General features: G+C 49.6%; 1 protein-coding gene and 1 long non-coding RNA gene across 3 annotated transcripts in view; both read right to left on the bottom strand.

Moving 5' to 3' along the window:
* ANP32A (acidic nuclear phosphoprotein 32 family member A) overlaps window positions 1–13,754 on the bottom strand; it is a 37,297-nt gene extending 23,543 nt beyond the window's left edge. Inside the window, exon 1 of one of the 2 annotated variants that reach the window (XM_039865197.1) lies at window positions 13,487–13,754. In XM_039865197.1, the coding sequence (XP_039721131.1) occupies window positions 13,487–13,540 (54 nt within the window). In that variant the 5' untranslated portion in view covers window positions 13,541–13,754. The remainder of the gene's footprint in view (window positions 1–13,486) is intronic. The other variant, XM_039865198.1, reaches the window with a different exon arrangement.
* On the bottom strand, window positions 6,022–10,899 carry LOC120604466 (uncharacterized). Its single transcript, XR_005653350.1, has 2 exons — window positions 10,176–10,899; window positions 6,022–8,620 (listed from the first exon to the last, which is right to left on the bottom strand). It is a non-coding gene; the product is annotated as an uncharacterized LOC120604466 (long non-coding RNA).
* Window positions 13,755–13,788: the final 34 nt, after the last annotated feature.

Raw genomic sequence — 13,788 nt, 5'->3', positions numbered from 1 at the left:
AACCTTCAATTTGTAAAAAACGCGAAGTGCAATAAAGCGAGGTACATCTCATGTGAAAAATGAATAGCCCCTCCACGGTATTTATTTGCAGAAATCACCCTCCTAACTCCGGTCAACGTCAGACATTAGCTGGCCATGCTGCTCATCATCAGGGACACCTGTGGCCGTAATAAGCCTCCTGGGGCTGGCAAGACATTTGCCCACCCCGGTCTGGTTTCCGGCCCAATGGGCACTTTTCAGTTCAGATCTGGACCTTGCTGGAGTCTACGGCCACTGGCCAAACTCAGAGGTGCATTTTCACTTCCACATCCAACCCTTCCTTGTGGCACCTCCTGGCAATGACCATACTGGCCACTGGAAATGACGGAAGTCTCCTGAGCAACTAGAGGCCAGCTGCCTGCCCTGAACTAAGTACCCCTTTGCTTTTAAGAGGACAGCATTCCATTTCAGCTCCCAAGCCTGCTCCTCTACCTCCACTTAATAGCAGCTCTGGAGGGCCCTACTCTAAGAGAAGTCTCCTTAGACACACAGACCACACCTAAAGATGTAGTCACACCAGCTTTCTTAACCAAGACACATAAAGGCATGTTTGCAATAGAGCTGCAAACTGGACGGGGGCTAAAAGGAAAAGAACCACTTGTTATGGCAGCAGGCCAACCTCTGCAGATAGGCCTCTTCAGGCCTACCAGAGACAGCTGGGGAGTTTTGCTAAAGTACATGCCTGCCCACTCTCCCCAAGCCACACCCCGAGTACACTCAAATCTCCATGGGTAAGGGGAGACACGCAGAAGTGAAAGGAACACCCTGGGTGACTGTGATGGCTAGTTCCTGGCCCTCCATATGGAACAGGCCCCTGTGCCAGAACAGACAGATCCTTCACACAGGCAGCCAGGCTGGAGACCACATGACGTCACCACAAAGCCTTCCGGATGCACCCAGCTGCAGGGGAGTTGTGCTGGGCCCTGCAAGCCCTCTCCGCTGCCCTCTGGAGGGGGGAATAAAGAGACACTGACCAATCCAATGGGGAGAACAGAGGGAGCCACAAGGCACACCAGTGAGCTGCTACCAGAATTAGCAGACAGTAGAATACTGCTGCATTACCTGGAAGTTCTGGAGACTTCTACATCTGGGAAGGACACAATCTGCTCCCTTTCTTCCAGTGAGTCAAGGAAGACTTCCTAGAGAAGGACACTTCTCAGAAGCTTTATGAAAGCACTATAAAGGCCTAGGAGGAACAGACTGATTTCTGTAGTCAAGCGGTGAGCTAAGAGGCAGGAAGGTCCACTGACATAGAGCAACTGCTCCAGAAAAGGCTAGGCAGGCAAAGAGCCCCAAACTCTTACCCTACGACGAGAAAGGGAGGCCCTGGGGCACGGGCAGTCCACAGCATAGCTAATGTTGCCCTAGCCCCACCACAACAAAATATGGGGGCTCTGTCCTCTGCCTGGGGCCCCTCCTGCCTCCTCCTACCCGTTTTAGCAGCTCCAAGTAAGGCTTCCTTCTGGGGCAAGCAAAGACAACTCTCCCAAGAATTGCTCCACCATTACAAGCTTAGACACCAAGCAAGAGGCCTCCTTTAGGCAGGCGGGCTCCCCCTGTTTTAAATAGCTTGTTCAAGCCTGGGCTGGTTAGAATCTACTAACTTTCAGGGGCTCTCCATAACACACACCTGGAACAAACCTTATTTATTTCAGTTCTGACAACAATCCCGGAGAAGCAGTATCACTGTTAGTTACTATTTTACAGATGAGGCACCTGCCAGATATCTTCAGGTAGTAGAGCTCTGTAGTGCTGGGCACCACCCACTACACCTGACTGCTTGGCCTTGAGGTCCCCTCCTTCTTACAAAAGGCCCACCGGCCTGCCTCTCAGTCCCCTGGAGATTGAGGAGAGGCCAACAGGTCAAGTCCAGCCTTGCTCAGTAAGTCCACTCAACACTCCAGCAGCACCTCATGAAATACAGGTAAATGAAAAATTATAAGTGTGATGAGCAGGAATGTGGTGTGTGCAGCAGCTAGGCCAAAGACCTTATCCCTGCTCCCCAGCAAGTTAGGTCCTATATCTTTCTTTCCTATTTTCTGTGTTCCTTGCTCCATTTTCCTCTCCTTTTACCTCCACTTAGTTTACTTCTTACCTGCTGTGAAGTTCTGCACCTGCCTCAGGATGGTGGCTTCCAACTGTGCTTCAGAGCTCCCTTCAGAGCCTTCTAAACATACGGACTGGGCACCACCCTCGGAGGGGATTCCTTAGTTGGGTAGAGCCTGGGAATTTCTTAAAATGCTCCTTCCTCTGGTGGTTCTACACACAGCTGGGGTTAAAATTGGCCTCTCTAACCATGCATCTTCTTTTCTCCTTGCTGAGTTCTCCGCCCCGCAACCCCAATCCCCACAGAAACCCACACCACACTACCTTTCTGTCATGTATTCCCCACGCCCAGGACATAGGAACTGGATTCAACAAATTCAATCTGCTATACAGATTCATATAACTCCCCACATCACTCTGGATGCTGGAAATACAGGGCCTGTAACTGGAAGTGGGCTCCCTTCGCCCTCTCTCCAGTCACATCATTTGGGCATACTGGTGAGGCCTATACATAGCTAAGGTGAAAGGTGGTTACATAATGTGTAATGAGTCCGTCTCTGGGATGCATGCCCCTGAAAAGTAGTAATCCCTTTAAATTTACTATTACAGATCTTGCCTCAAACCTACCCCCCCTTGCCAAAACACACATATTCACTCTCTCTCCCTCCCACTACTTCTGCAGGAGGCAGTTGAATATGGCAATCCAGCCCTTCTAGACACTGAGTGCCAGGTCCAAGCACAACTTTACCAGAGTGCCTCACACACAACACCACAGGCCTCTCCTCCAGCTTCACTCTGGCTCTCCAGCTCTGCTCTTCCAGCCTGCAGCTGATCCTGTCTTAACTTATACTCAGTCTGAAGATAAGTAGGAGAAAGCCTCTTCTTTCTCCACTGACCAGCCTAGATCTACTGATGGAATCCTCTCACCTTCTCTAAACATCTGTAAGAACAGCCCAGGGGCTGGCCTTTGCTGGACCCTAAGGGATGACCTGAGCAGCTTTGGTGGGTCTGTGTACACAGCCTAAACAGCACTGAGCTGATAGGCAGAAACAGACACTTGATTTACTGGGGATCTCAGGCAGACCACTGGATTTTCCTCATTTATCAAAAAAGGGTTAGGAATGGTCTCCACTCCTACCCATAACACACCTAAAATCTTAATGAGAATGCTTGGTGAGGTACAGGCATTTATGTAGCATGAACCTTCATAACTGAACTAAAAATAAATAAATAAATAATTAGAGCGGTGGTCTCCTAAGTGGATCACCCTAGACAATCCACTGGACTTTTAATATCTTTTAACTTATCCTTAATTTTTAGTGTTATGTTTTATAACACATATTTTTTTAATGTAATATATGTGAATAATCCATAAATAAAAGGTAAACATACTTGGGCTCAGGTTCAAATTTTTTACTGATATGGGATGTAAAAACCAAAAAAAGTTGACCACTGGGCTGAGAAAGTATGAAACACCTACCCAGAGGCAGAAGCTCACACCCACCCAGGGGGAAGCCGAGGGCACCAAACTGATAGCTGTTTCCGATGCTTTCTTTCTGTGGCTTTGTGCTTGGCTTACCAGACAGAGAGAAGGTGATGAAAATGACAAGAACATGCAAGTATAATGGTTCCTTCATCCAACTAACACTTCCAGAATGCCCATCATGTGCCAAGTGCAGTGCTGAGCTGAAGATACACAGTGATGAGCAGAAACAGGACCTTCAAATCAAGCAACTTACCACTAAGCAGGAAAAATGCTAATTAAAACATTCACATTCAGGAATGTATAATTACAAATTCAAGCACTTCTAAGGAAATTTCTGTAAGTTTTATAACAAAACAAACAAACAAACAAAACCAGACCTAGAACTGAGGGGTGGGAGATGGAGATGGTAAAAAGTAGTAGGTGATGGTAGCAGTGCAGTAGATTTGAGGGAATAAAAGGTGGTGTGGCCAGTGCAGTGGGAAGAGGGGGCAAGGAAAAAGATGAGAAGCAGAGGCCAGCAGTGGCCAGTCCATGCAGGACCTTGTTGGTCTTACTAAGGAGCCTGGACTTCATCCTAAGAACAATGGTGTATTTTAAGTAAAGGGTAACATGATTTCTTGCTAAGAGCTGGCTGAAGTTGGAAACATGGTTTCAAGGGGGCTGTGATGCAGGGAGATTAGCTGAAAAACAATAGAGGATATTCTGAATTCACAGAACTTGTGATGGATAGAAAAATCATGTGTGTGCATGTTGGGGGGAATGGAGGAGGTTACAAATGTCATGGGTTCCCTTCGAACATGCTGAATGTGGGGCATTTTGGGGACACTCAGGTAAAGACATTGGGCGGGTCCTGAGCTTAGCCTAGAGGTCAGGGCCAGAGATGTAAACATAGGACCCCATGTAGCACACAGTATCTACAGCTGTTGGTGAGAAAGGACAAGACTTCATAGGTAGGGAATACAGAAAAGGGTCCAAGGCCCAGGCTTGACCGAGTCCAGTACTTTCGAGCTGCATCTGGAAGGCAAAAGGCCACAGAAATTGAGGAGCAATCAGAGCTGTAGGAGAAAGACCAGAGAAAGGGAGGGGCAAGGGGGAACATATCTCATGAAGAGCAGGGTGTAAATACTGCCGCTGAGGAATCACATAAGAGGAGACAGTGAAGGCTGTTGGGGTTTTTGGAGTTGTTAGGAAGCAAACCAGACTGAAGAGGGTTGAGGTGTGAGGTAAGTGAGGGAACGGAGGTGGTTACAGACAATTCACTAAGCTGCATGTAAAAAGGAAGAGATGGGCAGTAGGTAAAATGAGATAGAAGAATCAAGGGAAGTTTTGCTTGCCTTAAGATGGTAGCAACATCCCAAGCTAAAGAAGCATCCAAATGAGAGGAGTGGTTAGGTGCCTGGCAGGCAGAAGGGGACCAGAGGGCAGGCAGGACCAAGACCCAAAGGACAGCTGGCTAAGCCGGGCACGGATTTGGTCTAGGAACTTCTTGGAAACCAGGAGGTTTCAATTCTATGAGGGAGAAGGTCGCTAGCTAGGTGAGAAAGGGCAGTTTGAGAAGAGTCTGAAACAGTTAGTTGCTGAGGGCAGTGACAAAAGGAGTTGCCCAGGAGAGGGGCAAGTCGTGACATTATCCTTAGCAGAAAGAACTTGGCAACCAGCTCCACAATGCTTAGATGCTATAGCTACACTTGCATCTAGAAGCAATACATTTACTATTAAAGTTCTTGTGGAGAAAAATAACTGGGCAATTTTGAATCTTTATAACGTCTAACCTCTTTTCCCATTGAAACAAATGTTTCTTTTTTGTATAATTTGTCTGATTTTTTTTTAAGTGAATGCAAACTGGTGTTCTAGTAGAACACACCACAATAACAGTAACATCTAATGCTTATTGAGTACTTACTGGGTGCCAGACTATGTGGTAGATATTATCAAACTGTCATTTTGCAGAGACAAGGGAAGGCACTGTGAGGTAAAGGGGCTTGACCAAGTGCCACAGCTGAAGGATATAGGGGGGACGGGACTGAACTACATGATGAACACCCAGGCAGTCTGGTAGGAGCACGTTCCTCTAAAACTCTCTCTCCTCCAGGCTGGTAAAAGTGGGATCCCACAGGGAACCTGCATAGTATATGCGGCACGCTGAAAGATGGAGGGCAATGGGGGCTGAGGGTAGAGAGAAGAGGGTGTGGAGGAACATGCTTGGCTGAAGGCCACTGGCACAATCAAGAACCCTGGAAGGCATCCATCTGGGGTAGGAATTTAGGATGATTCCCTAATGCCATGAGAAACTGGGTTGGGAAAGAGCTAGAAGCTTGAGAACATGGGACCCAGAGATAAGCAGGCTTAGAAGCCAGAGAAATCACTATTGACCCTCAGGGGACAGCTTTCACAAAGCTACAAAAGGCATTCCCTCATTCCCCCAAATCAAACCACAAAATATTTGAGTGTGAAAGAACCTTAATATCCATCTTTTAAATGTCTTGCAAACTCTAATAAGTAATGAAATTAATTAATGGGTCACAGTCAGTTTTTTTTTTTTTTTAAACAAAAAAGTGTTTTTATACATAAGAGAGCACGCTCAGTCTTTCATGCAACATATGTATATACATACTGGGTAGTGACATAAAACATATTTCTTATTGCTAGGATCTAAAAGTTTTGAAAGCCACTGATCTAACGCAACACCCCCATTTTAGAGTGGAGAAAATAGAGGCCCAAAGCAGCCGACGCGCAAGTTAGTTAATAGTAAAGCTGAAAACAGCACTCAAGTCTCTAATAGTTCTCTGGTAATTTCCTCACCAAACTGGAATCTCCGAAAGCAAATACCTCTGGGAAAGACAGCTCTGACTTTAATCCACATTAGATAGAGTAAGTGAGAGTGGAGTTAAGTAAACTGATCTTTTAGATCTGCTGCCTGAAGCAAGTTTTGGTAAAGGAGACCATAGGTTGAGTGTACCGGGGCGGCTCTAGAGCTAAAACAAATTTGAGTGAAAACATGGGGGTTGCGGGGTGTGGTCCAATAGGCACAAGACAGGGCCTGGTGTGGTAGAACAAAGACATTTTATCTTGTTTACAGACTTTGTAATAATATCATCAGGACAACTGGTTCTATACAAGGAGGCTGCTTCCATGTCTGGGCAGGTGGCCCAGGGCCATGGGTGCTTTGCTCATCTCGTTTCAACAAATTTTATTAAATGAGAAGTTCTGAACAACAGATACCTTCACGATTCTCCATCTCTGCCAGACTCCATCTCTTTAATGAAAACATCATTGCTGGGTATTTATCATTTGTCATACAATTATATTTCAATGTAATGTTATTCAGTCAGGTCCATGTTTCTCTACTTGTGTGTGGAAGGCAGTGGTGGGGACTAGTAAAAGGTAGTTTCTAGGAGACTTGAAAACTAGCTAGAGCAGAGGTTGGACATATCAAGACGCAGTGGAGAAGAGGGGAGGGCATGGCAGCAAGCAAACATGTGTAAGGAAGTGCTCTCTCTGGACACCAGAGTAATGAGCCTCCTCTTTACCAAGTCAGATTTCAGGCCAAACAACTGGGGCCAAGTTCATTTAACCCGGGCTCATCACCACTCAGCAACAAGCTCTCTGATCCTTTCCTAAGCGACTATACCAAGGCAGAGAGGGAAGGCACAACGGTAAGGAGACGTCTGATGAGAATCCCACACACTCTCCATAAAGAATCACCAACAGCCCCAAATTTTCTACTATAATGTAGTAATGTTTAATTTGGACTGAAGCTCTGGGATGACCAGCTCTCAAAACTCAATCAGGTGCCTGTGTTACAAACAGGATGTGTAAGTCTAGAGTAAGTCACCCTGAGAGGCTGGTGGTGCAGCAGTGGCCAAGACAGGGAACTGGGTCTGTCCCCATTTATTTACCTACTCCTCCTCTCCTCCTAGCCAACCTTTTCATTCTTTCAACTCATTAGCTCAGGCACAAGAGGCTAGTGGTAGAAAGAAGGGCTTTGAAACCGAAAGCCACTTTGCTGCTGGTTCATTCCCCAGGAAACATACATGGTGGAAAAGTGGCAGGCCCAAACCAGAGATTCCAAGATTATTTGTGGTTTTCAATGATGTGTGTTGAGGACCTGATGTCAACCACTGGGAACACAGCTGCTGTACTTTCCACAGGCCTCAGAGCTCGAACCATTGTAATTCAAAGTGTCTTCCCTATAGCTCTAAAAAGAAATCTAAAATTTAAGAGTAACCGTTTAACTGCAAGATATGCAAAAGCCTTTTGAAATATTCTGAATATGCAAGATAAATAAAGAATTTCAGTTGGTTGCACAGTGCCTCTGGATAGAAGGAGTATTCAATTTTAAACTGGTAATAAGGACAATTTCTCTTCTGATGCAGGTTTTTGGATTGAGGCCAATTTCCATTAGGTATCAACTAGTTAAAGGGCACAGATAAAATGACTTGGAAAGATCCCTCAAGTACCACCCAAATCAATGGCTTGCCACATACTTAATAAATTTTTAACAATTTAAAAAGCCAGATCCCAGGGTCCCCCCCATAATCTACTAAACCAGAGATTACCTTTTTCTGTAAAGGGTCAGATAATAAATTTTACCTAGAGGCAAAACTGACAGTACTACACAGGCACATGTATAACTAGAAAAAACAAATTTCCGCAATTCTTTTATTGATAAAATTTAAAATATATATATTTTTTTGGTAATAAAGTAGAATTCGACGGCGGGGGGAACATTTCACTTAATTGTGATTCAAAGCTGTCTTACGTATCATCAAATTGATTGAAATGATTATATGTACAAATTATTCTTAGCTCATGCCCTGTACAAAAACAGGCTCCTTGGATGATTCTGGTGATGGACCATGTTTGGGACCAAATAGACTACCATTTTCAAAGTCCTTACTGTCCAAGTAAAGGGCCTCCGGTTTTACAGTGGAAGAACCCAATTCTGCTGCATTCAGGCTTGGCTGTTCGACCTTCTCTCCCATCCTCGATGATTCACTCTCACAACAGGGAAGATGTCACATTGCTTGGCCTACCCCGAAGGAGTTGCTGAGAGGATTAAGTGAGATGATATATGAGGTGTTATTAGTATACTAGTCCTAGATACCAAGGACATGACAATTCTGTCCAGTATTTCTGGCTACAGATGGAGACTAATAAAAATGGAAAATGTGTTACATGCAAGATCCCACACAAACCACTGCCTAACAGTTGCTCCTGCTTATCTTCTCATTACCCAAAACACATGCCCCAACACCTAAAGGCCAGATTCATTTCAGCCTAACCAGAGGTGACATGCTAAACCAAACTCAAAGTGTATAGCTTGCCCCTTAAAATGACAATCCACAGAGCTTCTGGTCCTGACCACCCCCCACAATATCTTCAACCAAGAGGCTCTCTAGTCTTAAAATGAAACTTTCAAGGACAGAAAACTCACTAAAATAAGGGGGTACCATTTAAAAGCCAGAAAAACAAAACAGCTCTTCCCCAAGGTATCTTACAGAAAAGCATGCTTTAGAGGAGGCAATAGAGAGTAGACATCGAGTACAGACTGGCTGTAATAACCTGTGTTCAATTTCCTTATGTGTAACATAAGGATAATAACAGTACCTACCTCATAGTGCTGTTGTGGGGACTAAATTAATATGCATAATCCACTTAGAACTGTGCTAGGCACAGCACGTAAGGTGCTATGTAAGCATTAACTATTATTACTGTTGTTATTCTAAACCACAGATAAACTACAGAGAAGCTCAAAATTGTGCCTCATTGCACCCCAACATCTCTCAGAAAATAACATTATCATAGGCTGAGCACTTGAGGACTAGATCAAGCCAGTTTCGTCACTTAACTCATTAAATAGGATTACTATTCCCATTTTCCAGGTAAGGAAACCAAGGTTCAAAAAGGTAGGTTAGGTTAACCTGAGATCACAGGGGCAGGTTAACTTATCTCACATCTTTGTGGGAGGGGGAATACAAATTCAGGTCTGTGTGGTTCCGGAACCCACGTTCACTGTGGATTCAGCCCCCAGTCTCAAAACTACCATCATCATCGGCACTCCAGTAACAAAAACACAACTAACCCTGACCATCCGGAGCTCGCGCCCAATTTTCTGCCTGTGAATTCCTGGTTGGCTTGCATAAACTAGAGTTTAATACCAGGCTACTTGAACCCAATTAGGCAGTAAGTCAGACTGGAAAACATCATGCGATGTATTCCAAAGGTCAAAATTAAACCTGGCTTCCTGTGCAGCCTTTGCTGGGCACTGCCATGAAAGCTAGTCTCCTTGAGGACACCAGAATTTAACCAGCGAGGAGGTGCCTAACCACCACTGTATAGGCTTCAAAAGTCCCGTAGAGATGCCACCGACGATGCCTTCCCTGGCTCTGCAATCAACACCCAGAAAAAGGCAGTCGGCAGAAAGACAGCACTTATCTTTAAAAGCAAACCTTGTTCTTCTCCTTTTGGTTTAGGGATATTTACTTTGTAGCTACCTTTCCCTAGGAAATTAATAAAAAGAGGGGCAGAGAAGAGGAGGGGGGCTCCCCTAGCAGCCTGCAGGGCACTGCAACACCCACCTGAAACACAGAGCCAAACCTACCTTCCTGGAGAGCCCAGCCCCGAGGGCGTTTCCCCAACGCCTAGACAACTCGTCCCTCCCGGGGAAGCGGCTGCTGTCCTTGGCTTCAGTCAGGGCCACCAGGGTCGCGTGCGCGCCCTCTCCCAAAAAAAAGAAACCTCACGTACAATTTCTCCCCACACCATCCTATCAGTTCCGCGGAAAGAACAAACACCAAGGCGTCTAAAACGCCTGCAGGATGAAGGGCGAAATACTGGAGAGAAAAGGGACCGGAGGAGATAGAGAGCATGATGAGGGTGGGGGAAGCACTTGCTCGGAGGATCTCGGTCGTCCCTGTGCAACGGCCTCCACGACACTTTAGCAAAGCCTCAGGCCGTTGACACGGGTGGGAACCCCCATCGGAGCCCAGAGAACGAGTGGGGCGGTGGTCCCCAGAGTCGGGTCTCCCTGCTGCCTCCACGTCCGGGGCCGTCTGGGTGATGGCGCAAGACTCTGCTCCCCCCACCCCCCACAGCGACAACAGCCGCGGTGACAAAATGGCAGCCCGGCGCCCGGCAGTCGTGCCACAGGCGCGCAGGGCCTGGCGGCTGCCCCTGTCCCCTAAAAACGCCTCGGCGCCCTTCGGGCTCAGCCTCGGGAGTGCCCGACCGTTAAAAAATAATAAATAAAACACCTCGAGGTCCAAACCAGCTCGGGACGCCCGAAGGCCCGCCCAGGGGCCATCCCAGCTCGCCCGCGCCCCAGCCCGCACGCACCAAGCTCGGCCTCCCCGGCGCCGGCCGGCTGGCCCGCCCGCGCCCCGCATGGAGCCCGGCGCCCGCATTTGCGGCCCGGCGTTCGGCGCCGGCCGCGCCGTGGGGGAGGGGCGGGGCGGGCCGCGCGAGACCCGGGAAACATGGCTGCTCGTCCTATTTCGGCGTCGCGGCGTGGCCACCAGCCCCTGGATCAGAGTTGGGAGAGGCTCGGAAGGTGGGTGTGTGGGGGCCCAGGGGGGCAGCGCTGCGGGCAGGGGCGCAGGGGGCGCTCTTCAGGAGCTATTTGTCTTAAGGACGTTAAAAAAAAAATACTTCCTCCTCCCCCACCCCTTTTGTCCCTCATTAGGTAGCTTTCTCTCTCTCTCCTCCCGAAACGTATAGAAAGTGCCCCCCCGACCCGCCGCGCCGCACCCCGCCTCGAGGCCGGGGGAAGGCATGTGGGCAGAGAGCCTGGGCGGCGAGGGGGCGAAGCGTGAGAAATAGCTCCCAGCTCTGCGCGCTCCCCTCCCCCAGCACACACTCGGGAAGTTTAAAGAGCCGGTTCGACCCGCTTTCGAGCTCGCTCCCAGTTGGCCAGTAGTGTGGATAGGGTTGGCCCGGCCATCCTCGCCTCCACACCCACCGCGACCCCGGCCCCCTGCTTGGCGCCCTTCCCCCTCTGCACAGGGGGCTTCCGGAAGTACGCGGGAAGACCGCGGCTCGGTCCCCTCCCCCATCACCACACCCAGCCCCCAAATCCTCCGGCTCCCGGTCCGAGCCGGGATGAAACCCGCCAGAGAAAAGCGAGCCGCGGGCAAATTGTTCGCGGCAACTTCTGCCTTCTCCGCGGAGCACCTCTCCCCGCCCTTCGCCAACCCCTCCCCGCCCTGCGCGCCATCAGGCACTGCACGTCTACAGTCCACAGCTGCGTTATGAGGGGGAGGCACAAAAAGGATCTTGTTTTCAAAAGTCTCACTCAGGTTTGGGGGAGGAACTAGAGAAAAGAGGAAGCAAGGCCTGTCTTCGCCGGGAATTCGGGTTTTAACCGGCTGGAGGGGCGACAGGTCGGTACACAGTGCTCTCAACTCTGGAACCCTAGCCACTGACGCTGGAGCGGCAGCCCTCGCGCCCGCGCTCTCCTGGTCCCCCAAGGGACCACAGGGGAGTCGGCCAGCGTTTCCGCCCCAGACCTAGGGTCTCCTCCGCTGAGCCGCCAACTCGCATAAAACAGTTTGAAAGCGAGGGAGCCAGAAATAAAAAGGAGCGTTCGAGTAACCCACCCTGGCCTTCCCCCTCCTCGGAGGTGGGCTTTCGCCGAGCCTCCCAGTTCCCAGCCGTGTAAGTTTCCTCCGGCCCTACTCGCGCCGTTGCCCAATCAATAACGGCGACAAGAAGGCAAACTCCCATCCCGAAGCTGCGTGTTCTCTAAGCCCACATCAATCTGGACCCAGCCAATACCCACCACAGGCACCAGCTCCGGGCAGCTCGCGTCCTGACAAAGTTTCCCGTGCCCATTTATTAGCCAGGCGCCGAATGGCTGCCGAGGAGCTCACCCCAGAGAAAAACCGGCCGGGGGTGCGGACTGGGGGGACGCCAGGACTCGAAGGATGGCATCTTAGGGAGGCCGGAAGGAGCAGGGGTGAGGGGGGACCGGGACGTTGCCTTTGGGTAACTTGCAACAGCGATCGCTCGAGGTGGGGAGGCGCGGGGATTATCTGTGCCTTTGCACGTTAGAAAATCCCTCCCCCTTCCTTCCAATTTATCTTCCCTTCGGAAGGAAAGGAAGAAACATCAGCATCTGGCCTGAAGGTGGGGTGGAAAGAGTGAGGGAGAAAGAGGAGAAGAGGAAGGGAGGCAGAGAAAGGGAGGGAGGGAGAGAAAGGGCGCGTTCACGAACACTACAAAGTTACAAATATGGCTCCCCCGTCTCTCGCCTCATCACTGCAAAGAAATGAAGACGCACTTTAAACTCGAGCCATTCCCAACTCCACTGCAGCCCCCTCCCCATGCGCTCTCCCCGGGGGCCTCGGCCCACATTTATCAGAAACTAAACCGGACTCGCAAAGCCCAAAACTTATTGTGTGTGCGCGAAAGAGAGAAAGGGAGGGGGAAGGCGCGGGAGGGGGGCGGAAGGGGAGATTCATTTATAAAACATAAACCCCCTTTTTTGTTGTTGAATCCGGGAGGCAGCCCCCTTCCTCCTCCTCTCTCGTTAATCTTTCCCCCAGACAGAGTCATGGGAGCAGCGAGCTCAGAGGGTGATTTTGCCTCATTCTCTCCGACCCAAACGCGTGCGCCCGCTGGCCCCCGATGGGTGCACACTCGCACGCACACTCTCGCACCCACACTCGCACACGCGGGAGCACACGCACAGGTAGTCACACACACCAAGGGCAGCGGCGGCGGCAGCAGCCGGAACATGCTCGGATGGCATTTCAACCCCCCAACCTTGCAATTCATTTGCAGTCCGACCCCCAAATCCACACACCTCCTGGCGCCCCCCCCCCTCAAAAAAAAAAGTGCCTCCCCGCAACGTACATACACATACACACAAAGTAAGAGAATGGACCGACAGAGATATTTTTGGCAAATGCTCACATCAGAGGGCGTCCTGTTCCGCAGCTCTAAATGAATCCGTTTGTCCATATCCATCTCTCGCGCTCTCTTTCTGCAGAGGCTCCCGCGCCGGCGGAATTCAATCAATAAACCCCGAACCCACGGCCGCGCGTTTTAGGACTTTGAAGGCTCAACCAGCTCCGCTCGGTCCTCGAGCCCCCAGCACCCGCGGCGCACACAAACCTGATCACCGTGGAGGCGGGATCTGCGGCCTTGTGGATGAGCGACAGCAACTTAAGCCAATCGTCGCCGAGGGTCTCCGGGCAACAGCCAGTGAAAGTGGC

The sequence above is a fragment of the Pteropus medius genome, unplaced genomic scaffold (genome assembly GCF_902729225.1).
Source record: "Pteropus medius unplaced genomic scaffold, Ma_sr-lr_union100, whole genome shotgun sequence".
NCBI lineage: Eukaryota > Metazoa > Chordata > Mammalia > Chiroptera > Pteropodidae > Pteropus > Pteropus medius.
This window is presented reverse-complemented; position numbering and strand designations above follow the sequence as displayed.